At 42.4% G+C, this 24,633-nt stretch overlaps 1 protein-coding gene across 2 annotated transcripts in view; it reads right to left on the bottom strand.

The window, feature by feature from the left end:
• Cap-D2 (CAP-D2 condensin subunit) overlaps nt 1-24,610 on the bottom strand; it is a 61,225-nt gene extending 36,615 nt beyond the window's left edge. For both annotated transcript variants that reach the window (XM_084599225.1, XM_084599226.1), the window contains exons 1-13: nt 24,411-24,610; nt 24,062-24,193; nt 23,875-23,950; nt 23,730-23,788; nt 21,616-21,803; nt 19,756-19,901; nt 15,213-15,334; nt 13,893-14,016; nt 9,770-9,917; nt 7,029-7,151; nt 5,141-5,350; nt 1,437-1,521; nt 301-445 (exon numbers count right to left, since the gene is read on the bottom strand). In XM_084599225.1, the coding sequence (XP_084455351.1) occupies nt 301-445; nt 1,437-1,521; nt 5,141-5,350; nt 7,029-7,151; nt 9,770-9,917; nt 13,893-14,016; nt 15,213-15,334; nt 19,756-19,901; nt 21,616-21,803; nt 23,730-23,788; nt 23,875-23,950; nt 24,062-24,182 (1,547 nt within the window). In that variant the 5' untranslated portion in view covers nt 24,183-24,193; nt 24,411-24,610. The remainder of the gene's footprint in view (nt 1-300; nt 446-1,436; nt 1,522-5,140; nt 5,351-7,028; nt 7,152-9,769; nt 9,918-13,892; nt 14,017-15,212; nt 15,335-19,755; nt 19,902-21,615; nt 21,804-23,729; nt 23,789-23,874; nt 23,951-24,061; nt 24,194-24,410) is intronic.
• Between the last annotated feature and the right edge of the window lie 23 nt (nt 24,611-24,633).

Below are 24,633 nucleotides of genomic sequence, written 5' to 3'. Positions count from 1 at the left end.
ACCTCCTCCTCATCTAGCAATGCTTGCTGCTCTAAGTCACGTGCATGTCATTGTCCCACTTGCTGCTTTGGTGGCTGCACAAGTCGAAGGATGGCACCACAGTTGCCAGCGAGGCACGACAGGATTTTCGTACCGCTCGCTGTGAGCACTTCCTGTCCACGCCACTCATGAACCAAGTAAGGCCTGCGCCTTAACAGCGAAGTCCACTCAAAAGATGCACCATACTAAGTCATGCCGTGCAACACTGCTGACCGAACATAAAGATGCCGTCTAAATCCACAGTAGAGACGGCTGGCTTACTCAGTGAGCAATATGTCGTCATTCTCCTCGTCGAAACACATGTCCTTATCCTTGTCGTCATCCCCCTCCTGAAGCACCTCTTCCAGCCCTGGAAGAATGCCCATCCAGGAGGAGTCCGCCGAATTTTCTTCTGTCCCCTCTTTCCCTGCGATGGGTGGGAACAGTTCAGAAACCATGCCTTCACATTTATTTGCATGGAGTGCTACTTTCTTTACACTCGTTTGATCAAAGCGTGAGACTTGGTCCTGTCAACATCAAGTGCACAGCAAAGGTTCTTTTTTAGTTCAGACTCTGCATAATTCAAACAAATCACTGCAGCCCTTTAAGTTTAAATTACTGAGAGCAGAATGCATTTTTTTCACTTCACGCACACACGAAACTAGTGTTATCGCATTTCTGTTGAACCAAAAAAACATGCTTGCTATGTCAGCTCTTGCTCCTAAGAAGCAGCACTGCTTATTTATTCGAAAATTCGAATCAACAAACTTTCACTGCGCAAGAGACCAAATGCTACACTCAAGCATAAACCGTGTTCTCCTTGTCAAACAGCTTCACAGCACTCAAGGCCACACAGGCGATCCGCATCCGCATGTGAACAGCGGCTATTTAGGAGAAGCACGACTTATAGGTGTACAGCTCATCTCTCAATGTATTGAGTGCTTGGCTGAACACAAGTTCGATAGATGTGAAAAAAAAAAAGAACTGTACTTTCGCATATAACGTCAAATATAAAAAGTTCCGATTATTTGAAACAAACACTAATTCAGTATGTCTGGGTTCCACTGTAATTTGTTATACATATTTTACAGATTTTCCACTGTTTTACATTTCTGAACTGAATACTACCACAAAAAATTTCAAAAAAGCTGCATACCAGAAAAAAAGGCAACTGTCCACAGTAGTGGTATAATCACGCTGGATTACTGTCACGACAAGTTCACCACTTTTACCAGCTACCTTGCCCACATTAATTATGCCCACATTACCAGCCACATTAACCACACGTTAATCCCATTTTATGATGCTATACACAATTCAACGGGTGTACTAATAAAATTCCCCAACAATACCCAGTTTCGTGACCTTTTCAGGTCAACATGACATGCGCTGCATCTGTGCAGTCAAAAACAGCTTACCATTTTCATCCTTGTGCAAAATGCGCAGGGCATGCAGCTTCTGCTCTTCCACTGCAAGATTCTTCCGCAGCTCCTCTGGCGACAGCTGCATGACGAGAAGAAATATGGCATTCTTTACAAAGCAATGCTACTGGCAAAGCGCGATTAAGAAATTTTTAGAGCACTAAAGCTTCCAATCAGGAGCAAAGGAACACCAATTTAGCAGCATTCTGGAGCAATAAAACATCGATTTAGAAGCATTCTGAAGCTCCGGAGCATGAAGCTTTTAGTTTCTAAATCTCTTAGGCTGGCAAGCAATGCTGGAAAAGTTATGCGATGGAAACAGTGTTCCATCATTATGTTCGCCATTATTGGCACAGAACAGCATTTGACAAGGACTTCAATTCTAAGCTTTACTCTGCATCATTAAAACGAGATACTTTCCGGAAGTGACAAAATTTTTACTTAAACTGCAACTGTCACATTTTACGCATACTTGTGCTTCCTTCAAGCGTAAGCAAATAGTTAGACTCGGCCGCCTCCACGACCATTGTGAGTCAGCGCAGTCCTGGTCAGGCCTTCGTGCTGGCTGTAGCAATTCTGCCCGGAATGTGCACAATACCCTCTGCAATCTTCAATTCTTAAAACAAACAGCGGATGAGTTGGGGTCTCTATGTTGCTCTACTTGAATGAACGGTGAAGTGCAAGGACAGCGGCTCCAAGCGGTTGTGCCCATCTAGACAGGGAGATTGCGCCTAGCAGCCATTTTGCTATTGAATGCATTGTCTGACATTTTCACTTTAAAAGAGTGAATACCGCTTGCCTGGTTCGACTGCAGAGAGTGAAACGCTGTCTCCACGTACCCACACGCAACATTTCCAACTGGATGACCCCAAAGGGCCCAAATGGCTGGCCAGACAGATTCATGCCAACGAAATTTAGGCTCTAAAAACCTATATTTCTGAGATTGTCAGTCGGCTCCGATCTTGATGCATGCGCTACTCAGTTTTTAAATGAGAGAAAAGGGCAGTAACTCGAGGAACATGCTTTGAAGCTTTGCAGGGCCGATGGTGGCTCGTGTATACGGCACAAAAGCTACACTATGCAAGCCCACTTTGCCGCAAGAGAGTCAGGTAGTTTATAAGCAAGTTTCAATGGACCTTAACAATTTGAAGTGGCAGCGACAAAATAGGCTACATCTCCCTTACTAGCAAGCACGCGGTGCAGCCCATGGCAAAGGCAGTGAACAAACAGTTTGGCACAATTTTCCCAATTTTTAGCAGGATGGCACAGGTTCTACGACTTGGTGCAGTTTGACGCATTTGGCACAAAGGTGGTGTCACTGTTAGCAGCTCTTATTAATCTGATACAATCATACATGAAAAAATTCTTACGTGTGTATCGTGGCTTGACACTGCAGTCAAATCTTATTACTATGAGCACCGCATTAGAATTTTTTGAAAAAATCCCCAACAGATATCCCATATCTTCAATATAATATTTCAGAACTGCACATTTCAATCAAGGAACATCAGTTTAAGAATTCAGCTAATGTTAACAGCGTCGCAACTCTTGCGCAAAACAGAAGCCGCAGTTTCTGTGTGTATGCCCTGTAGGCTCTAGCTATCATCACCATATCTAGTGCCAACTCCTAGCACCACCACAGTGCTTTGGTTTAATATGCAGTAGCCAGCAGGCCTAGCCATCTGCCTTTTTTCTCTCTGTGCTGTGTGGCGTTCGCCTGATTCTTGGTCGTTCGTTCGTGCCATTCGCCCATGCGGGCAGGTATTTTCTGTTGCAGATGGTCTTACTGCGAACTTCATGCGAGATCCGACATTGAATGCAGCCATCGATGATGTCAAGAAGAAGCGAAAGCAGTCTTCGTAGCAGCAAAAAGTGGCCATATTGCAAAAAATGAACGCAGGAAAAAAGCAAATTGGCCTCTGCAGACAGCTTCGCACAGTGGCCCATTTGCTGCCGCGATCATTTTGAAAGAGGAAGCCAAAATTTTCATTCACTGAATACTGAAGATAGTTATGTCAAATGCTTATGTGTTATTGCGCATGAACAAAGTCCACACTTTCATTGCTCGGTGCAATGATGTACCCAATGAGGTGTCGCGCAAGGTGGGAGGTGTAGAGTTTTTAATGGGTCGTGTGCGCTGCACGCGGCAGAAGAAAATAACTGACTGCTTCAAATAAAGCAGCTTGAAAGTTTGTGCAACATTCTCATTTGAGATTTTGCTTGTCTGCACACGTCTACTCCCAAGGTAGGTCACTTCCATGCCTAGATTTTACCACTGGCTTATGTTAAATCTCGTTATAAGAGACACTGTTACAAGAGACACTCGGTTATAGGAGACATTTAAAAATGGTTTGGTTGGTTTTCCTACGTCTGCCATGTTAACAACATTGCATACAAGAGACATGGTTAGTAAGGACAACTTTTTAAGGTCCCTGGAGTAAAATCTTCACTATTTAGAAGAGACACAACCCAGGTGTGCTCATGCAATGCAGCTGAAGCATACCAACTCGTACATGATGCACTTCAGATTATTTTAAAGTTATTTTTTCCCTCCAAACTCCACACCCTACCTTCAACCAATAGACAAAGGCATTATGCGCTCTGTCAAGTAGCTGTACAAAACAAGGTTGGTAGAATGCCTGTTGGTCGAAAGGCAGCAAGACTGTACAATAGTAATGGATGAGAAGTTTGCTGTTCAGACGATTTCAGGTGTCTGAAATGACCTGAGAAATTAAGCTGTGAAAAACTGTTTCAGACAAGCAGGCTTTAAATGTGGTGACATGATGTAAGAGGGCCCATATATGAATACTGTGGAAAGCTTCCTTGAAGATGAGGCATGGGCGAGCACTCAAGAGAGTGCTGAGGTACCACAATGTTGTGAGGAATTCATATCTGCAGATGTAGATCATGAGTGCTCCCAAAGAGCCTTCAGACTGTGCAATTCTCACGCAAGTAAATAAATGGCACATGTGCTACAGAGAGTGACTACAAGGGCATTTCAGAAGAAAAATGTCAGCATCTGAGGGTGACGAGCATGTAAGTGTGCTTCAAACGTATTAGAGCAAAAGGAAGGCTTGCAAAGTGAAGTGCTTTACCTCCAGAATTTGGGAAGGAATACACTCTGCACTCACAAAAATACATACTAATGTATGAATAACTTCTTTAAGCTTTCCTGAACAATTTCCTGTTAATGGGTGTGAGTGCATTTATATGCTGATGTGCAGTAAACTGATCAAAACAGTGCTTTTATAATTTTTGGTTACAAGATACCTTGCTTACAGAGACATCTTTTTCGGGTCCCTTGAGTGTCTCTTGTAACGAGGTTTTACTAACGGCAAGTTTATCATTATAGCGATATTTCAAAATAACGAACAATTTTTGGCAATCATGCATAATTTGTTATATCGAGATTTGAATGTATCCCTTTAGCCTGTGACATTTTACAGTTACTTGACACAGTACAGTAAAAACCGACAGACAAGGACGAGCTTGAGCAATGAACTACGACGAAGTTCTACTAAAGTTCAGAATGCTTTCTTTTTTTTTTTTTTCACTCATACAGTACAGAAATTCAAGATCAGCAGATAAATGACCTAAAAAAAGGCAAACACGGGCACTGTTCTGTAAAGTAAACACAAACAAATCTCTGCAGGATCTGCTACCTGACAAACTAAGAGGCCACACTGGCACATTTGCCTTACCTTGGCAAGGAAAGGGTTGCTGGCAAGGTAGGCAGAGACGAAGCCAATGGCATGCTTCCGAACAACGCTCGACTTGTCACACAGTCTCTTGGCAATGAGCTCGAGAAGCGCTTGCTGCCTGTCCAGTGGAATGCATTTCTTGCGGCACATTTCTTGCCACAGCTGCAAAACCTTGCTGCGCACAAAGGCATTCTCATCCAAGATGTGCTCCTGAAAACAGGACAGAGATATGTCAAGGGCAAGGAAAGTCAGAGACTCTGTTAGGCTCTGACTTGCATACAGATCTGTCGAGTGAGCTTATTTCTTCAGAAGAAACTAAACACTGTGAACAAAACTACTTGGAACCACTGGGTGCAACTGCATTCCATTGTTCGATGCCTTTTAGTTCACTATGTCGAGCACTTCGTTCAGAAGTTAATGCATCCTGCAAATCAATATTCAGGATCAACTGGTCCCTTTCCAAACTTTGCTGGCTTGATGCAGAGTTGTTAGCAGCTCTTGATGCAGTGACTGATACAGCATAGATCTCTGTTAAGATAACTTGGCTAAGACGAATTCTTGGATAAGACGAACAATGTAAGACCATTTGGTTGGTTTCCATAAGGCTTAATAAAAAAAAAAAAAAAAAAAAAAACAGCCCTGCTCAAGAGAAATTGTTTTGCATGCACTTATGTTAACAATGAACTTTAATAATGAAGAGCAAACCACGGATATTCGGCATAACAGCAATAATGGGACATCTGCATGACACTAAGGAAAGAAAATATATGTATTATAAAGTGCTTCTAAGCAAGAATGCACACCCCAATAAGATGGATTTCGTGCACCAAACTGTGGAGAAGCATCTTGTGGGAGGTTGCATTTCTTGAGTGAAGCTTCCTTTAAGGCCCACAGGCTCCATTAGCACGCATGTCATACGTCACACCATGCTGCTTCCCACAAACTAAGAGCTTGAGCTCCTTTGCTTGGAGCTTGAAAACTTTGGGGCCACTATATTTCAAAAGACACAGCATCCCAACACAATCTATCATGGCTCAGAGTTGGCCCAATATTAGTGCACGTTATACCTTTGGCACACAGATAGGCTGTACCGAAAGTGCAAGATAAGAAAGAGACATAAGGCTACTCGGCTGAGCACGTTCGAAGCGCTTGGAGCAAGGGGGCAAGCAGAAATTGGTAGGAAAAAAGTGCACACAAATGGTAGCCACTGTGGCATACAGTGAGAAAACAAGGGATGGTGAAAAAAAAGGAAACTGGACTCATGCAATTTTCAAGTAAGATAACATCAGCTTGTTTCATGCTGTTTTCAGCTCATTTCATTCATTGGCAACAAATTTATTTATCTACCCTAAGGGCCCCTTTCAAGCATTATCCTTCCTCCGAAAAGCTGGTTTATGGGGCAGAACATTCCAAAACGACTCAGACTATGAGGGACGCCTTTCTCTGAAAATCTTTTTATTTATTGTTTTCATGTAACATACATATATGGATGCATCTAGCGCACTCATTTGTGTTTTTTGGTGTCATGTCTTTGAAGATGAATAAATTTTGGCGGTACCTTCAGGTTCATCTTAATACCGAGAAAGCACAGTAACGGCAGCGTTAGAAGGAAACGTACCAAGGTAACATAGAAGATGTACAGGCGGTTATTTTTTCAAAACCAACTGACTCAAAATTATTTTCAATGAAGTTCTTATTCACTTGATTTTCTTGCATTGACCACTAGCTAGCAACTAAAGGTTGACAATAAATAGAAAGTACATAAAACAAATTAATTAAAAAATTTACCTCCATGTAATTTTTTTTTTGTCGCGCTGCAGGTTATCTCTCTCATGATGCTGTATTCAGAATTTTAGTAAACATGGCCACAAAATGAGGAAAAGCAGACCTCAAGGTGGTCAAGGAGGGAGTTCCGAAGTTCTTTCTCTTTGTCACCCAGCCCTTCTTTGCTCAGGACCATGAGAACAATATTGCTGAAGACTACGAGGACGCTGTTCCTTACTGTATAGCTCTGCAAGAAAGAAAAAAAAAAAAACATTAATGTGCCATGATCACACTCCTATACTCGGGGACCCTTTTTCTTGGCAATGGTCGCAAAGGTAGGGAGGCGGGGCGTCTTTAAACGTGTCACTCCGCCATGCAGTTCGACAGCCAGTATCTCTTGAACTTGACTCGAATCTTGTCTGGTGAAAACTCGTACAACCCTTGCAGAGTGAAAGAACCAGAACTACCGGAGCGACCCGAACAGGCGGCTGTTGCCATCTTGTCTACTAAGTCGGGGCGTCTGGAAAACCGGCGACAGACATCAAACGAGAAAACCCGGTGGAACCAAGAAAAGTGTTTTAAGCATAACAGCTTCATTTCAGAAAATCAGTTTCGTGATAAAAATGTACCATAAATAACTAGCACTAAGATTTCAATTTGTTTTTGCAGAAATTTCCCATGTAACTAAGGACTATAATCAGCTGCGTAGGAAGATGATGCGTTTCAGCTCCGTAGCTATGGCTCCATTGCCAAGAAAAAGTGTCCCCGAGTACAGTTTTGCAGACATAGCAAGGCCACCCGGCCTATGCTATAGTAAACTGCAAGCCTGGCATCACCACAAACAAGCTAGACAGGAACCACAACAGAGGAAATGCTAAAGCCTCCACCAACAAACAAACAAATAAATAAATAAAAGAAATAAAAAGCTGTGCGGAGAAAAAAAAAACATTTACGAACAATCAATGAGATTTGTTCAGAACATAAACATGCTTGGTAGTTTTCTGCAGCACACTACATCATTATGCTGTTGCCTATGGAAAAAATGAGACTTTATTGCTCATTTTTAATGGGCTGTGGCAATTTCCTTTCACAGAACCTCCGACCAATCAGTGTGCAGCCATGTCACCTGCCAATTACCAACAGCCAGAGGCATAATCATAACCTTTCGAGGTTGCGAGGCTTCAAGCAGTTGCCGGAGAATTGTTGTCATATGCGTGTAATGCTCTTGCCATAAAAGCCTGTATACTCATGATTTTGAAAGGCTGTAAGGATTGAAATGGTCAATTCCACTGACACAGATAGACAATTTTTTGCGACACGCCCTTTCGCATTAAAAAGAAATGCGGTCCTAATCTGCTGGATTTGTTTAATGCTGTACGCATTTCTTTTCAAGGAGACGAACGAGTAGAACCTAGAAAGAAAGCAGTCGCACGAAGTAGAGAGCACTTTAAAGAGCAGCTCCGTCCAATTACTGTTCTATGCAAAAATGATTCTCTGGCATTATCTGCCCGTGCTGATGTTTGGTCGGCAGCGAAAAATACATCTGTCGGCGAGAAATTTGGATTTAGAGATCTGCCCACTAGTGGATTCAAACATTTTTACAAAAAATGACAGGTTGCTTGAGTCTTTAAGAGAATGATGGCACAGTATTGCCTTTAAAATCCACACCCAAAAGTCGGTACCGAGGCATGCATTTTATTTGAGAAATATGCCAGTGATGGCAATACCTGTACTTCGTTTCTTTCCTGCTTCTAGCCTGTAAAAGCACCACTTTTAGTTAAAGTAGGGTATTTGACACCAGGCTGCACTACTCCTATCGATACAGGCCAACCACAATTTGTCACCCAACTGATGCAGTGGAGGAAGCAGCTGCTGCAGCTGACAGGTTCAGGCCACGCGAGTGGGTCGTATTATTGAGTACCTAAATCAATCACCACGTGACATCCCCCTCCCCACTCTCACCAGCCCTCCGCTGTTTGGCAAACATCGCCTCCCTCTCCCCCACTTTGCCTCCTCTCCAACAAGGCTCCATGTGCAGCCACGAATGCCAGACAGCATTTTGCATTGATGAGAATACACCAAGGAAAGTGCCCCGCATCTATCTGCTATTGTCATCTATAATTAAACAGTCTGCCAAGTAAATCTAAGAGCCAACATCAGCTTATAAAATTACACAGGTTCAAAGCTGCTGAATCAAATATTGAGCAAAAGCATTAGCTGCGGGTGACCGAGCGATCTTCTCTTTTTCTTGACTTCCCGAGCCCACATATAAAGCCCCGCTTTAACCAAGCCGTATGAATGTGCCTTAGTGGCCTATAGGGATAACATGAATGCCAGGGTCCTAGCAGGATGATTCTGACATAACCGTCACATGTGAAACGAGAGACCCAAGTTGGCAGCTCCTGCCAGCCCGTGTGTCATGTGGGGTGTGACGTCACAGCGTCACATGGGTAAGACGTGGCTACCACATCGCTACACCGACCGCTTCAGTTGGTAGCCCAGCTCTCACCCTAGTGTCACGTGGGTAAGACATGGCTACTGCCGCGCTAGCTGAAGGCTCGAAGCCTAGAGTAGTATTGCTTCCGCAATAAAATTATCATTGTGCAGTGAAAAGATTACATGGAGACCAATTATGCCTAACTATTCTGGAATGAAAGAGCAGACCATCACGCGCAATTTCAAGGGCTACCTAGTATTAAGAACTGTACCCACAACTCCTCTGTTCCATCCCCCTCCCCAATTTCCCTCTCAGTGAACGCCTCCTCTTTTAAGTTTGCCTGGAGCATGAATTGAATGCTTTGCATGCTAATTCACATTCAAAAAACATGCCAAATGCAGCAAACGAGCCAAAATGATGAGGCAAACCTTGACGTTCAGCAAGTCAATGAGGAGGCTAGCAGACTTTGTGACCAACTCTGGCATACGTTCCGAGAGGTCCACGAGAAATGTGGCAACATTCCTGATGCCACCGCAGTCCTGAGCAGACTCCAGGGAATCCAGGCGACACAGTTCTCTGCACGCAAGAACGCACATAAACACAATGCTGCTTATCTGAAATGTCCAGGCTATTAAGGGCCAAGCTGCCTGCCTTAGTACAGCACAAATTAGAAGAATTCACTGCACAGAAGGTGCGAACAATACTGCAGCTTTTCTTCTAAGCCGAAACCGAAATGCAGCTGCAAAAGCTCATAGCCCAGTTTTGCAATCCCGGAGTAATGATAAAACCCAAATAGCATTGAATTGCAAGAAAGACCATCCAGGCTGCTTCACAGATCTAGGCAAGCAGTGCTCTCTTCTTCAGAATTAAAAACAAAATGGTGCACAGTAACAGTGCCTTTAATAAAGATGGAAAAAGCCTTCACACTTTACTAAACTAAACTGAAAACAAACAGAGCATACCCATGCGTGGTACCGCAATTTTATTTCTCATGAGGATGAAAAGAAAACAGTACTTACGATCACTAGTTTCCCCCAAATGGACAGGCATGTAAAGCATAGAGTGTAGCTCAATATCAGTGGCCAAAGAGTGCTAATGCTACTAAACTGAAAAGACTGCCGTAGACACACATACAAAAAATGGCAAAGCAAAATGTGCTGGTTTTTAGCAGGCTCCAAAAATTCTTTACGCCTCTGGAGCTACTTCTAACACAGAATCTGACCTTTCAACAAGACTTGATTTCTTGAAGAGCCCTGTACACCCTTTGTATGAAAACATGTAAAACCCCACTGGCTGTGAGGCATCAGCCTCAAAATGCATGGCTGCAAAATTTTTTTTGAATACACAACAGTGTGTTAACTGCTGTCAGAATCGAGAGACTTTGTTGTGCCATTCTCCTTCCATGCACCTTCCAAAGTTTTTCTTTCTTCTGCCTGGTCAACAAGAATGTGTAAAAGAAACTATCACTCCATTTCCCATTTTTAGAGGGGGGTGTAGTGTACATCAGATGCACATATGGTAGCCCCGCCTTGTGAAGCGTTTTTTTGTTCCTTTTTTACCCCTAAAGTGTTCCATGCAGTTTTCGCAACTGTGTTTCTGTCTTCCATGCGCTTTGCTTGTTTTGTAGCCTTTGGTTGTGGATAACATGTTCATCCTTGGGAATTAAAAGTTTCTTATCATCCTTGCATTGAAATGCATCTCAACAATGTGTGTGTTCTATTAGAAAGATCTTTGGTAATCTTCTGGCGTAGGGTGGATGAAACACAGAATGTTTTGTACACTTTGCTCTAAACATGATCATCAATGCAGGGAGGACTGCATGAAGCAGTGGTCTCAAAATGAAGTTACAGTAACCGATATTTTTTTCTAGTCCAATAACCCAGACTTATGCAAAATTTTGATTAGACATCACAAAGGCACCATTTGATATCATGTTCCTTATAGGAACAAGTACATTTTTGTACCCAGCACTTCAGACTCAGTGGAGTCCCAAAGTTTGACCTTTGAGACTGAAATGAAGCTGGCAAAGCTCTGTGGCATGAGAGAGTTTGGTTTGGTTTATGGTTTACAGGGCTTAAAGTCCCGAAGTGATTCATGCTATGAGGGACGCCGTAGCGGAGGGCTCCGCAAATTTCTACCAACCAAAGAATTTTAAAGTGCACTAGCACCGCACAGCACAGAGGTGCCTCGCCTTGTGTCTCCATCGAAAAGTAACTGGCGCGACCGGGATTCGATCCCGCATCCTTGGGCACAAAAGTCAAGCGCCCTAACCACTGCACCACCGTGGCGAGGTACGAAAGTTCGATTTTTCAACCTAGGATAGCGGCCCCCAAGGATCACTGCCACAACTAGCCATGAAATGTGTCGCGCTGAATTAAAGCGAATTAAGCTGCATGGAGTGGCTTGGCTACATGTGACTGCCACTTCAGCTAATGCTACAGTAGACTATCATTGTAATGCTTTTAGGTGCTGTGTTTCTGTGAGCCAGACCCATCCAAGCTCCCACTGAAACCCGTGCCATAGTAGAATCCTGGATGTCGTATCACAACTCTGGCAGCTTTCCAGCACACTATATAGTAAATGTCATTTCGCGATGGTGTAGCTTTCCAGCACACTATATTGTAAATGTCAATTCGCGATGGTGCTTTTCGCGATGAGAAAAGCACCCCCAAAGTACAGCCTTTGTCAAAAGTGTAGAGACCAGAGGGTCTGCTTTTGAGCCACTTCCTGCGGCTTATAAGGCGATTCTTATGCGGCTTATAAAGTGATGGCCAGAAGATATTTTGTCTTACCCTCTAAAATAGGCAGCACCTCCACTAATGCTAAATCAATGCCACTACAGGGCTCAGAAGCAGACCCCCTGGGCCCTACATTTTTGACAAGACATTGCAGAAAGCATGTCATCCATGCCATGCCAGCATAATGGCTATGCCTGTTCTTTATCTTAACTCAGAAAGCATAGTGTGGGAAGAAATTTAAACACAGGACTAACGCCAGTCCTGTGTTGTCCTCATTCTTCACCCTTCCAGCGCTATGCTTTCTGAGTTAAGATGATTTATCAACCTGTCCAAGCCTATTCCCTACTTCATATGTCCATCAGAATACTAGACCAAATGGAATGGTTTTGCTGAGGCATCACGGTAAATTATTGGATGCCAACATAAGAAATGAGGAGGTTGGTTTTATCGGAAGAAAGCGTAAAAAGGGGCTTTTGATTTGAAATTTCACTCTTTTCGGGGTGAGCATGGCTCTAGTATTTTGCAGACTATCATCAACACCCAGCAATCCACTGTGTTTAAATTAACGTGCTAAAATCTGGTCAAGGGTCCTTTAAGGCTGTTCTTAGATCCTAGGCCATTTCCATTCTCTTGCTTTACAGCATTTTCAGCTTTCAAAAAAATACCATGTTTCAAGTTGTAAAAATATTTAAAGTGCCCAATAATAATTAAAAATAAAAAGGAGCAAATTTTCACTTAGGCACTTCCTCGGCTGTTTGTGTAATGCCTCGCAGAATACACTGATGAGAGGTTATGGCTTGAGATTAAATAAAGATGCACACATCTCTAATTTTTATATTATTGGAATTATTTACACCCACACAGAGTAAATCTAATGTTATAACATGCGGCAAAATATCTACCCTAAAATAATTTAAATCGTTTGTATTTACTAAATGCAGCATTGTGAACGGGCTGGAAAAAACTGAACTATCTGGCTTAGTTCGATGTATAGGGTTTGACGTTCCAAAGCGATATTGACTATGAGGGATGCTGTGGTAGAGGGCTCTGAAAATTTCGATTGCCCGGGATTCTTGAATGCGCACTGCAATCACACAGTACATCCGTCAGCATACTTAACACAAATGCCCAACAGCAGAACTTGAACTAACACCAATGTTGCGAAGTGTTGGTCACTGAAGCTGATATAATGCGCTTGATATGTGAGTAGCAGCTGGCAATAACAGGAGCACAGTCTGATTTCACTAGTCTACTAAGTAGTAGTAAGCTCGAAAAGAGTGCGGACGAGATTTTTCATCTACAAGATTTCCAATGCTATAGATGCGCAATGAGCCCTGCTGCGGGACTTGGAAGCAAAAACCTTAGGCCGCTTTGACAAAGACTGTACGTAGATACTTTGCTGTTCACTTCTTACGAAATGCAGTCGCTGCAGCCACGATCAAACCCATATTTTTGAGGTCAGCAGTGAAGCGTCCTAACTACTGAGCCCTCCACAGTGCGGTGATTGATTTACCTGCCTGAAGGATAAGCCAGCTTCACATTGCAGGAAGAAACAAGTTTTGCTGCAGTTAAGATTTCACAAAATCAGAAAAAACAAACTTGATTCATTATACAATACAGCAGAACCGTGAATGCAGTGCTTTCACAAAGTTTAGTTGTTGAATAAACATCATTACTGTTATTAAGTTGCACATCTTTGCCTGGATCACTAACTTTGATGAACAGGTGAAATGTGTGACGACGAGCAAGTCAACCCACTAATCAAAAGACTGAAACTGTACAAGACAGCAGATAAGACTACACAATCACCAACCTGATGCAGTCTCCAACAATGCTTCTCACCCCAAACTTCTCAGAAAACACTTGCAGGGAATCGGCAAGGAATGAAGCAACATGCTCGTGGGCTTGTAGCACTTGCATTATCTTCATGACGCAACCTGCAAACACGGAAATATCATGAAGACAGTGCCTGTGTATATTGAAAATACCGTGGTCTTCCACTGAAAATACACAATTGTGACATTCACTGAAAAGGCCAGTTTCTGATAGGCATGCATGCATGCAAAAAAGCAAAAACAACAACAATAATTAATAATAATAATAATAATAACAATAATAATAATAATGATAAAAAGTCCTACACATGTCAACACAGAGCAAGAGACCAATACAGAAAGACCAATTACAGCAGATTCATAACATTTTCGACAAAACTTCACGTGCGACTTGAGCACTACACCTCGAAGTATGGATAAGAACTTAACGACCACGGCGGCTGCGTTTCGATGGAGGCGAAACGAAGAGGCGTCCGTGTGCTACGCGATGTCAGTGCGTGTTTAAGATCCCCAGGTGGCTTAAATTACTACAGCTCCTCTGTCTCTCTGTCCACTTTCACTCCCACTTTCCTCCCTTTCCCTGCAGCGCGGTTCAGGTGTCCGCACAAACAAGTGTGACAGATACTGCGCCTTTCCTTTTCTGTGAACCAAAAGCGTTCGGAACACTTTCGGTTGGTACTTAAAATTCCCCGGGTGGGCACCCTGTTGCAAGCATTACAAGCTGCGACAAGTATTGTGAACAGTATTGCTATGGCGCTTGGAGAGTGACGTAAGTAGCGGTAGAAAAACGGAGGGTATAGACCTTATGGGGGAACCGGAGGTAGAGGGTGGGTGGCTGCATGTCATCGTGGTGTCACAGTGGGCGATAACAGTCAGTAGTAAGTCATAGATGAAACGGGCAGATATCTTGTTTATGTGCGTTAGTTCCGTAGCACTGTCTTCGTTCGGCAACCCTAATGTATGTACGTTAGGCTCTACCACATGTAGCTCATCTTTGTTCATTGTAAAAAAAGTAGCAATCGAAGAAATCGCTGTACGTATGGCTCTTAGCTGCTAGTGGCGAGCGTGTAGAATTAGCCCTGCTGAGGGTGAACAGATATGTAACACCATTTCTTTAATAAAGAACTCCACTGCGATAAGACTACTAGGAATGAGCTCATGCAAGTTGACCACCTGTTTCAATCATTAGCCCAACAGGTTTCTGTGAGCTAAGGCAGTGGCCACAGCCCCCCTGACATGATGAGTCACATCGCCCAGCCTGACACCAGATGTTTGCAGCATATTAAGGCTGGGCTCACCAATGCCATAGCTGTGCCTTTTGATGCTCAAGCCAATCACTGTGGTGAAGGCATCCTTTATGACGCTCGACTTGACGTTGCTTGCATCTTCAATCAGCTTGAAGAAGCAGTCAGCAACAAGGCTGGAGGGAGAAGGAAAAATATGAATAAAATCAGCAAAGCGAAAACAATACACCCTCCAGTAAAGCACAATATTTACTGGTAGCTGGTGTTTTACTTAGCATGATTTCAGGGCAAAGACTCCAAACATTCCACCCCACACTTTTTTTTTTGGCATCGACTGACTACAGTAGAATCTCGATGATAAGAATGGGGTTGATGCAAATTTTGGGATGACATGAATTCATAATATTTCCCAGCCGGAGTGCACTGTGCACAATGTGCAGAATTTCGGGTCATCCAAACCCTCTCCTGTGCCACTACAAATGATATAAACATGCGAATCATGATTATAGCCTTGAGCATTACGCGCCACGCACACAATATTGGCTCCATGATCACAAGCCACGCAGGGTGCACATGGCCTGCACATCGCTGACTCTGCGATCGCTAGTCGCTTTGTACTCGCCTTGTAGGCACAGGCAGCAGTTTGCGGCGGCAGTTTGCAGCAGTCGGCAATGTCGCAATCTCTTGTTGTGCTGTACGCACCGCGCAGAGTTCACGGAAGAGCGCGACCCACATATCGCACTGTAAGTACTGCGAGTGATGAGCTGCGGACGTGCGTCAGTGAGTAAATCTCCTCAGCTGTAAACGGATCTGCGTGAATGCCTTTCTCATGCTTCAACATACTGATTTTTGTTGGTTTGGTGATACAAACTGTCAAATGATACAAACTTTTTCGTCACTTCGTGAGATTCATATCACTGAGGTTCCAACGTATCACAACTCAAACCACAGATATCCTCAGGAGTGAGCTCTTTTGATGTACTAAAGCCTCACTAAAGGTATACCAACTCTCTGGCCACACAAAGGACCGTGGAATCACAAAGCACCTAAAGGGTGCCTTGTATTTTTGTCCCCCTAAAATAAACCTGAACAAAAGCCCGAGTACTATAAACAGACATTCCATCCAATTTCTGGTATGCAGTGCCTACGATATACCAGCGAAAAGCAGAGTGAACACTGTAGTGCCAGTGCCTTGGCGATAACATGTGGTTACATGCATTACAGTCTCAAGACGCGCAGCCTTTGCACTTTCACATTTGTCAAATTTTATTAATAGTTATGCGTCCCCTGCTGCTTTGAAACCATGTTCAACCCACATCATCCATCTGAGCACAGATGGCATCATCTGTGCTCAAATGATGCCACTTTGCCATGCAATATTATGATGCGCCGTACAACTAGCCCCATTTCATTTCTTTAGGGTAAGGGCAACCAGGATATGCCCCTTCAACTTGAGATTTTTCCCATTTTCCCTTTCAGGCCAGAGCACCGTGTGCAGAAAAATACCCTGCCCACAAAGCTTTCCTTAAACAAATGTTTTATAGATGGCTTTGATGAGAAACCAAAGCATTTGCATTCATAAGATGTGCCTAAACAGTCCGACAACCTCGTGTAGACCACTCAAGCCATGCATGTTAGATAATAAGAACTACAATTAGACAACAGCCAATGCCATTCGGGTAAAGTCCTTATGCTGACTTGGCTCGTACGTCTTGAAGTGCTGCCACTAGATGCTGGCAGACGTGAGAGAAGTCATTTTAGTTGCAAGACAGTGCTTCTTTTGATCGCTCTACACAAAGGTGATGCAGACTGTGCATCACATAAAAAGGCGCAGTAAAAAAGCTGTTAAAGATCTTTAACGAGACAAGGTAAGTGATAAAAAGGACACTTGTTTCTACCACATAAACAATGTGTGCAGCATGCCCATGCAGAGACGACCAGTAGGGGTGTGTGAATATTGAAAATTTCAAACACGAATCGAATACGGGAAAAGAATGCCTTCGAATATAAAATCAAATATCTGATCATAAAAAAAAAAGTGAAAAATTAAAATATAGCAAACGCTGTTTACGCCTTGTTTATTTCAGAATTCACGTGGTATTTGCAAATTAAATTAATCTAGAATTGCACAGAAGCGTATAGCCTACTAAACAATCTAGTATAAATTTTATACTGGATTCTGTCAACCCGTTTTTGTACGGTCAGAATCCGCACGAAACCAAGTGGAGCTGTCATATTGCTTCAGAATATGGGAAACCCGTTATTTCGGCCTTCAAGAGACCAGAAAAAAAATATCCGAATTAACTAAAAGCTTGAACTACTGAATGGGCCTGAAAAGACGGCCGCAAACCGTTTGCATCACAGTAATTTTATCTCATGAACACCTGCCCGATGTTTTGTCTGCATTTGAGATAACCAGAAGTGAAAAAGGCCCCTTGTGTGTTGAGGTTGTTTCGCTGTACAGTCCATGTGGTCAACCCTTGTGGTGAAGCACGCATTGCAGTCAAACTGCTGTGAATTTAAAAATTTTCGGTGTATCCGGTAATTTTCAAGAATATGAATTGAATAACAAACATATTCGGGCCGTATTCAAAATTTAGAATATTCGCGCACATCTAATAAACAGGCAGGACGTGATGGCATAATAATGAGAGAGGTGCACGTGATGAAACAACTCACTGCAACAAAAGCATGCACGGTGCATAGAAGCAGAAGAAATGCTGCTATGCAAGTGTGAGGTTTACTTCAGGTCGGCCAAATTATCACATTTTATCCAGGTAATTTGAAAAAAATTACCTTTATTTTTTCGCATAAATGTGTAAGCCTATTTTGAAAATGTTCTGCCAACGTTTACACCTTCAACTGTAACAAGCTGACCACAAGTGTTGCGCAAATCTCGGGTTGACCACATACATTAGAACACTGCCAAATGACAGCTAATTCTTAATTGGATGCTAATTGGCTGGCTGGCCATGCTAAACCAGTGCTGAGCATTCTGACCTCTTCCCAAAGATGCAATGTTTAAAAAATGATTATGGGAAAGAAAAAAGGGAGAAAATCCCACATCTTTATTCCATTACAGTGGAACCTTGTTTAGTTCAATTTGCTTAATAAATAAACCTTCCCTTTTACCTAAACCAAATGATAGTCCCCACAACATCATGCATAGTAAGGTGATCCAATGGAGCTCCCCAAATCTGAAGTTTGTGCATTTATAGTCTGACCAAATATATTAAGTAACACTGAAGTTTCATACGAGGTACTCCCTGCAGTCGTACCCCTTTTTAATAAGACCCAATCCTACATTAAAGAAGTATAAACACCTAATTTTTGGGTTTGTGTTTTATATTCTTTGCAATGATGCATAAGACATTACTGTACATGTGATATTTGCCTATGGCCGCTAAATAATTTATAACTGAATTCCTTTTCTCACTTGTTTGGTTTGAAAAGCCAAGCGATGCTTGTGATGTTAAAGTCAAGGCTAGGTCACATGACCGATGGAAAAACAGCCACATAATTGTTTCTCTGTCGCTTTTATTTACTACCACGCTAAATCGAGCCTGCCTCAAAAACAGTGATGAATCAGCGATTATGTCGCTGTTTTATTATCCCTCGTGTGACCTTCACTCAATTTTAACGTCACTGCCGGCTGCTAAAACTGAAACAGGTGAAAGAAGAAAATTCTGTATACACTATCCAGCGGTTGTAGGTGAGAACAATGTACTATATTTTCCGGCCTATAACACGCACCTTTGTATAAGATGCACCTTAGTTTACCCAGGTTAGGCCAATAGGACTTGACTATAAATGCTTGCACGACCATCACGAAATGCTCAGTACCTAAAAGCAAACTTTTTACACGCAAATTATAGAACTAAAGGCAACACTCACGCCCGAAAATACTGTCGCATTTTGAGGGCATCAGCACTCTATTATTACTCAAACGCTTCAAAGGCTTCATCTTCGGACACACTATCAAAATAAGTTCGCAAACTTCTCGTGGAAGCAATAAGATATCCTCTTCGAGCTTATAATCACTGCGATGTTTGTCACTGTGCTCGGCGTTCTGAGGATACGGCAAAGCATACGCAGGAAGTGGAAAAAACATATGCAGTAGCCATCAAAAAATGTTGCAAATCGCAACTGCAAAAGCAGGTCGACTGGCCTTAGCAGGGTAGAAAAGCCTATGAATGTGAATGTTGTCATTTTTTGACATCTTATGCTACTAATGTTGGTGCCAGTGAGGCGGTCGTAGCTTTTGTAATTGCAGAAGTCGCTACCGCCGCCATTTCACTATAAAGTTAACCTGTGGTGGCTAGTTAACTATGGGTGCTGTGTAAAATGCAAAAAAAAGAAAAAAAGAAAAGCACATAAGATGCACCGTTGTATAGGACGCACTACCAAAATTTTTGTGAAAAAACCGCATCTTATACACCAGAAAACATGGTAGTGATCCACATACAGGAATGTCTTATGCACCATTAACAAGAGAAATGCAACCAGAATTTGGTGTTTATACTCCTTCAAGCTTAATGTGCTGTTGGCAATAAAAATCAAAGAAAAGGTCCATAAATGTCAAGTTACTCATCCTTACTTGATGTACTCCCCCTCCACGGGCTGTGGTGACCACAGACACTGAAGTGGTAGCTCAAGCAAGTTCTTCAGGCACTGCACGGCCTTGACCTTCTGTGACGTCCAGTCAAGGAATTTCATGTTGTTTGAGACAACTTTCTTGCGACCCTGCATCAGAAAAGCAGAAGTGAAGAGAGATGAAAGGAAACCTTGGCAACGAAGTGTACAGAACCTCACCAGGTGCCAAACATGTCAAACAGGAAGTCCTAAAGTACACTGCAACAGGTTCAAATATTTAATATGATCACAAAAGTGTAGTGGACATGGCAAGAGAGGAAGTGGGCAAAGATTTTAGTCACCTGGCGACATGCCAAACTTTGCGGGGGATGTATTTGGCCTCGAGGCGGCCGTTTTTCGATGGAGGCGAAAAGCAAGGTGCCCGTGTGCTGTGTGATGTCAGTGCACGTTAAAGAACCCCAGGTGGTCGAAATTTCCGGAGTCCTCCACTACAGCGTCTCTCATAGCCCGAGTCGCTTTGGGACGTTAAACCCCACAAACCAACCAACCAACAAATGCCAATAAAAACGAACGTAAAGATTTTCTAAAAGCCCATAGTTTTGCAGATATTCATACAAAATGTCCAATGCATGACACTGTCATGAAAAGCAGGGGAACCGCTCTATCCCACAGTCCATTGTGAGTAGTGTTGGAGATATTTGCACTTCTATTTGAAGTTCCTAACCATTTCCTTACCTAGCTGTGCCAAGCATTCCAAAAGAATGTGCTTCGTAGTTTCAAGTGAGTTGCAGCTGTTTGTAAGACAGCATTTACAGGCCTTTCTAGTCCCTTGATTGGTTCTCTTGCACAATCAGAAGAAACATCGAAAGAAATTTGCCAACTGTTGTTGCGATGTTGTCTACAAGATTTCAGCGTCACGTGGCCGGTTCTACATCAGTGTGACCGGATGCTGCATCAGTGCGCAACTGTGCAAATGCAAAAGATATCGAAAATTATTCCCGCCAAAATAACATAGTCACTCATTCTGCTGATTGCGAAAACTGTGAGGCATTTCTGAATCAGACAACAATCATCACCCAAATATAGAGATTTTCACATTGCCGAATTTGGTGACGTGTGTCAGCAAACCATCAGTGCCTCTGTTCTCACTAGAGCTGGCATTTCTTAACCGATGAATGTTATTGATAGCCCAATGTATGTATGTTGCGATCATGATGCCACAAATGTTGTTCCACGCTTTTGTTTGCCGTGCCACTTTATATTGCTCGCATCTTTAGCGCAATAAACCATTTGGTTGCAAGTCACCGCATGCATTTGTCTCTTCTTCACTGTCCCATAACTGAGCGCTGTTTTCGTTATTCCCTTCCAGCATGGCTTAGTTTATGGGATTTATTGTCCAAAAGTGACTCATGCTATGTCGGATGTCGTAGTAGGGGGCTCCGGGTAATTTTTGCCACCTGAGGTTCTTTGATGTGTACTAGAACTACACAGTACATGGGTGTCTTGAATTTCACTTCTCTTGAAATGTGGCCATGACTGAACCTGGGTCATCTAGCTCCACAGTCGAGTACCCTAATACCCTAACCTCTGAGACACCATATTGGGGCTTTAAGACAGATGACAGTCTGCCCGTTAACCTGCAGAATTTCATATTTTATGTGTGAAGCACATCTGCAGATAACTGGCAATTTCATCTCTCTCAAACAAAGCAGGCAGTACAGTGTAACCAAATGTTGTACTATACTAAACCAATGCCTCTTGCAAACACTGAACACAAATAACAAGTCAGGTAGACAGAAAAAAAATTAACCCCCCTTTCCATTAGTACTACAATAGCCAATGAAGGAAATCATTAAGGTGGTACCTTTGTGGTGCCCATGGCAACGTCAGCCGACGGCTTGCTCACTTCTGCTTCGATGAGCTGCATGAGGTGGCAGAGCACGTAGCAAGACATCTTGAGGTGATTCTGAGCTTCCCTCTTGGCCTCGTAGCTTAAGGCTGCATCGGCATCCTTCAGCAGCACTGTCAGGTCTGATTCAACTCGTGAAACCCCTACAATAGCAACAAGAGATCCCTACAGTTTTGCTGCTCCAAGGCTAATATGCGGGCATGCATATACAAGGCGTAAAAATTGTAATTTACAAAGGCTGCAGCATCCATGCAGGGAAAAAAGCCTAGCCAACATACGAGGTGCCCATTTCCTCGGAAACATGACTTCGTGAGGACCAACCAGGTAGCTTCTTTGTGTTGCCTTAGGGGCATAGGAGAGAATCATTTGATAACTAAAACTATTCGCTTGCATACAAGCGGGCCGGGTCTGGGGGACACAGCATGAGCAAAAACGCAACAAGTATAAGCTAACGCAATGACTTCTACACATCTCACTAGTGTAAGGGGGCGAAGCATCCATAAATAACCAGGAAAGCGATTCTGGCTTGTCATTACCTTCTACGAATTAGATTTGTTACTAAATCTTTTCCGTGCTTACGACAACGCAAATACAGACTGAATTCTGCGAGAGCTAAAAAAGGAGTTGCATACTGAATGTCTATAAATGCTAATATAGTTTTATGCAATGAAAGTCTCAATTTCAAATGCCTTTTGCCTCATTCGGCAGTTAAAATAGACAGTTTGGATCATACATTTTCCCAGATAATACGTTTATTTCCCACCCTTTTCAAAAAATGTTATCAACGAGCCTTTACTGTAATTTCTAATAAAAATTTTTTTCTCATTTGTTTTGATTTGTTTTAACAGCCGAGTGGCGGCTATGACATTAACGTTAAGTCTAGGTCACATGAGGAATGAAAAAAACTGCCACAAATGCTATTTCTCCCCTCATGACTCTTGTTCTTGAGGCTGGATGGTTGGCTGTACAGTTGTAATGAATTAAAACAACGAATGAGCAATTATATTGCAGTTTTTCACCCTTCATGTGACCTATAATTAACTTTAAAACCATAGTCATCGCTCAGCTGTTGAAACTGAAACAGAAATAGGCGAGGGAAAAAATTCGATTAGAAATTATTCAGCGGTAGTAGGCGATCCGTGCATAGTAAATTCTTAAGCGTCACTACAAAGAATAAAACAAGCAACCAAGAATTATGTGCCTACACTATTTTAATGCAAATGTTGCACAGTTAGGAAACGAAGACAGCTGGCTGAATATTGCATTATAAGATTAATTACACAAATAATACAAAGAAGAAGATGAAGTGTAAAAAAAAATAAATAAATAAAGGAGGTCGTGACCACACTAGTAGCATGAGCATTATTGCAAGATTTATATGAAAGTATTTTTCAAGAAATCCTTATAGCATGAATCACATAGCAATACAGCTCATGTTGGCTGCTCATAGCGCAGCTTTTCATTCATCGACCACTGAATGCCAGACTGTTAAGTTTGATAAAATTGAAGACATTGACTGATTTGGAAAGTCAGCATTTGTCAAAGTTCAGAAACAAAACAGGCAAAGATTTGTCTCAGTCAGTGACTACATAATATTAAATGTTTAGGAGACTGTACAAGTTCTCCAAAAAGCTTTCGTGCCATTACTTAGTGGTAGGTTTATATGACAGCACCAGGCCTCAAAGCAATCCTTAGTCCATGCTTAGACTGTAACAGCCAAGTTTGCTTAAAGTGTAAAGCTGAATGCAAATACTTCACATAGCTTAAAGAATGAAATGATGTACATTTAGACTGTTCGGAGAACTTTATACTCATACTAGATGAGGATTACATTAAAAAGAATGCACAGCTGTACCACAGTGATGCACCAATTAAAGTGCTCCAATTGTAAGCACAGCCAATATAGATGCTACATTTTGCAAAAATGTGATATCACAGTTATAACCAACATATTTCGTGTAAAAGTATTTCATTATAGCTCAAATAATTTGAAATCGACGGCAGCAGAACTGCCGATATATATTTTAAACTGCACGTACATGACTTCAACCGAGGATTAGATTACTTACCAAACAAGGCGAGGTAAAATGCATCTTGTATCACCTTTTCGTCTAGAGAGTGAAAGTTTCTGTAGAAAAAAAAAAAGAAAAAAAGACATGAGTTACCTGACATCACACGAAAAAACTCACGTGTTAAAATATCGGTGTTACTTACGTGATAATGCTGTACGACAGATCGAAGGAATCAACAACGCATTTGGTTTCGAGAGACCTTTGCTTGCAGAGAAACCCTACATGCGAAACCAGAGCAGAAAGTAAACACAAGACGAAATGCAGTATACCTGCTTAATGCCAGTAACCATTGCACTGCGGAATAATCAGCCATTAGCCCACATACATACCTCGAACCTGCGCACCGATTTCGCGAGGCGGCACGACGTCCTTGACATAATATTGACCGACGCTGTCAGCTCTTAGAAGCTGGTCTCTTGATAGAGGCAAGACGAACTCGAAGTTCGCCATGCTCTAATCGCCTGCGGAATGAACCAAAGTAAAAGTCGAAATTTTAAATTAGCGATGTTGTGGGGAAACAGCTCCGACCTAGAGCACAATACAACGTCGATGTCTCAGCTGACCGCAAAGACTGCGAACAAGTGATGACAACTTAAAACTGCAGACCGCTTGACGCTTACTCCATGTTCATAAACTCACAAAAACACCAATTTAAATGCCCTGCACATAAAAACTTACCGCGCAGTTCCAAAAAAGCCGCGAAAACCGTCGCCGTTAGCAAGGGCCTGGACGCGCTCAACGTCGCTAACGCCGTAAATTGTAGATTTCACCAAAACAAACAACCAAACCACTTTTTCGAATTTAAACTTCAATAAATAAAGTTATAATATATTTTAAGATAAGGTTTTGACAAAATCCACCCGCAACTTGCGAGAAAAAAGAGTTTTTACATAACGCATTT

The sequence above is a fragment of the Amblyomma maculatum genome, chromosome 3 (assembly GCF_055883805.1).
Source record: "Amblyomma maculatum isolate TAMU_Amacu chromosome 3, ASM5588380v1, whole genome shotgun sequence".
NCBI lineage: Eukaryota > Metazoa > Arthropoda > Arachnida > Ixodida > Ixodidae > Amblyomma > Amblyomma maculatum.
Note: the sequence above shows the minus strand (reverse complement) of the source record. Positions and strands in the feature narration are given on the sequence as shown.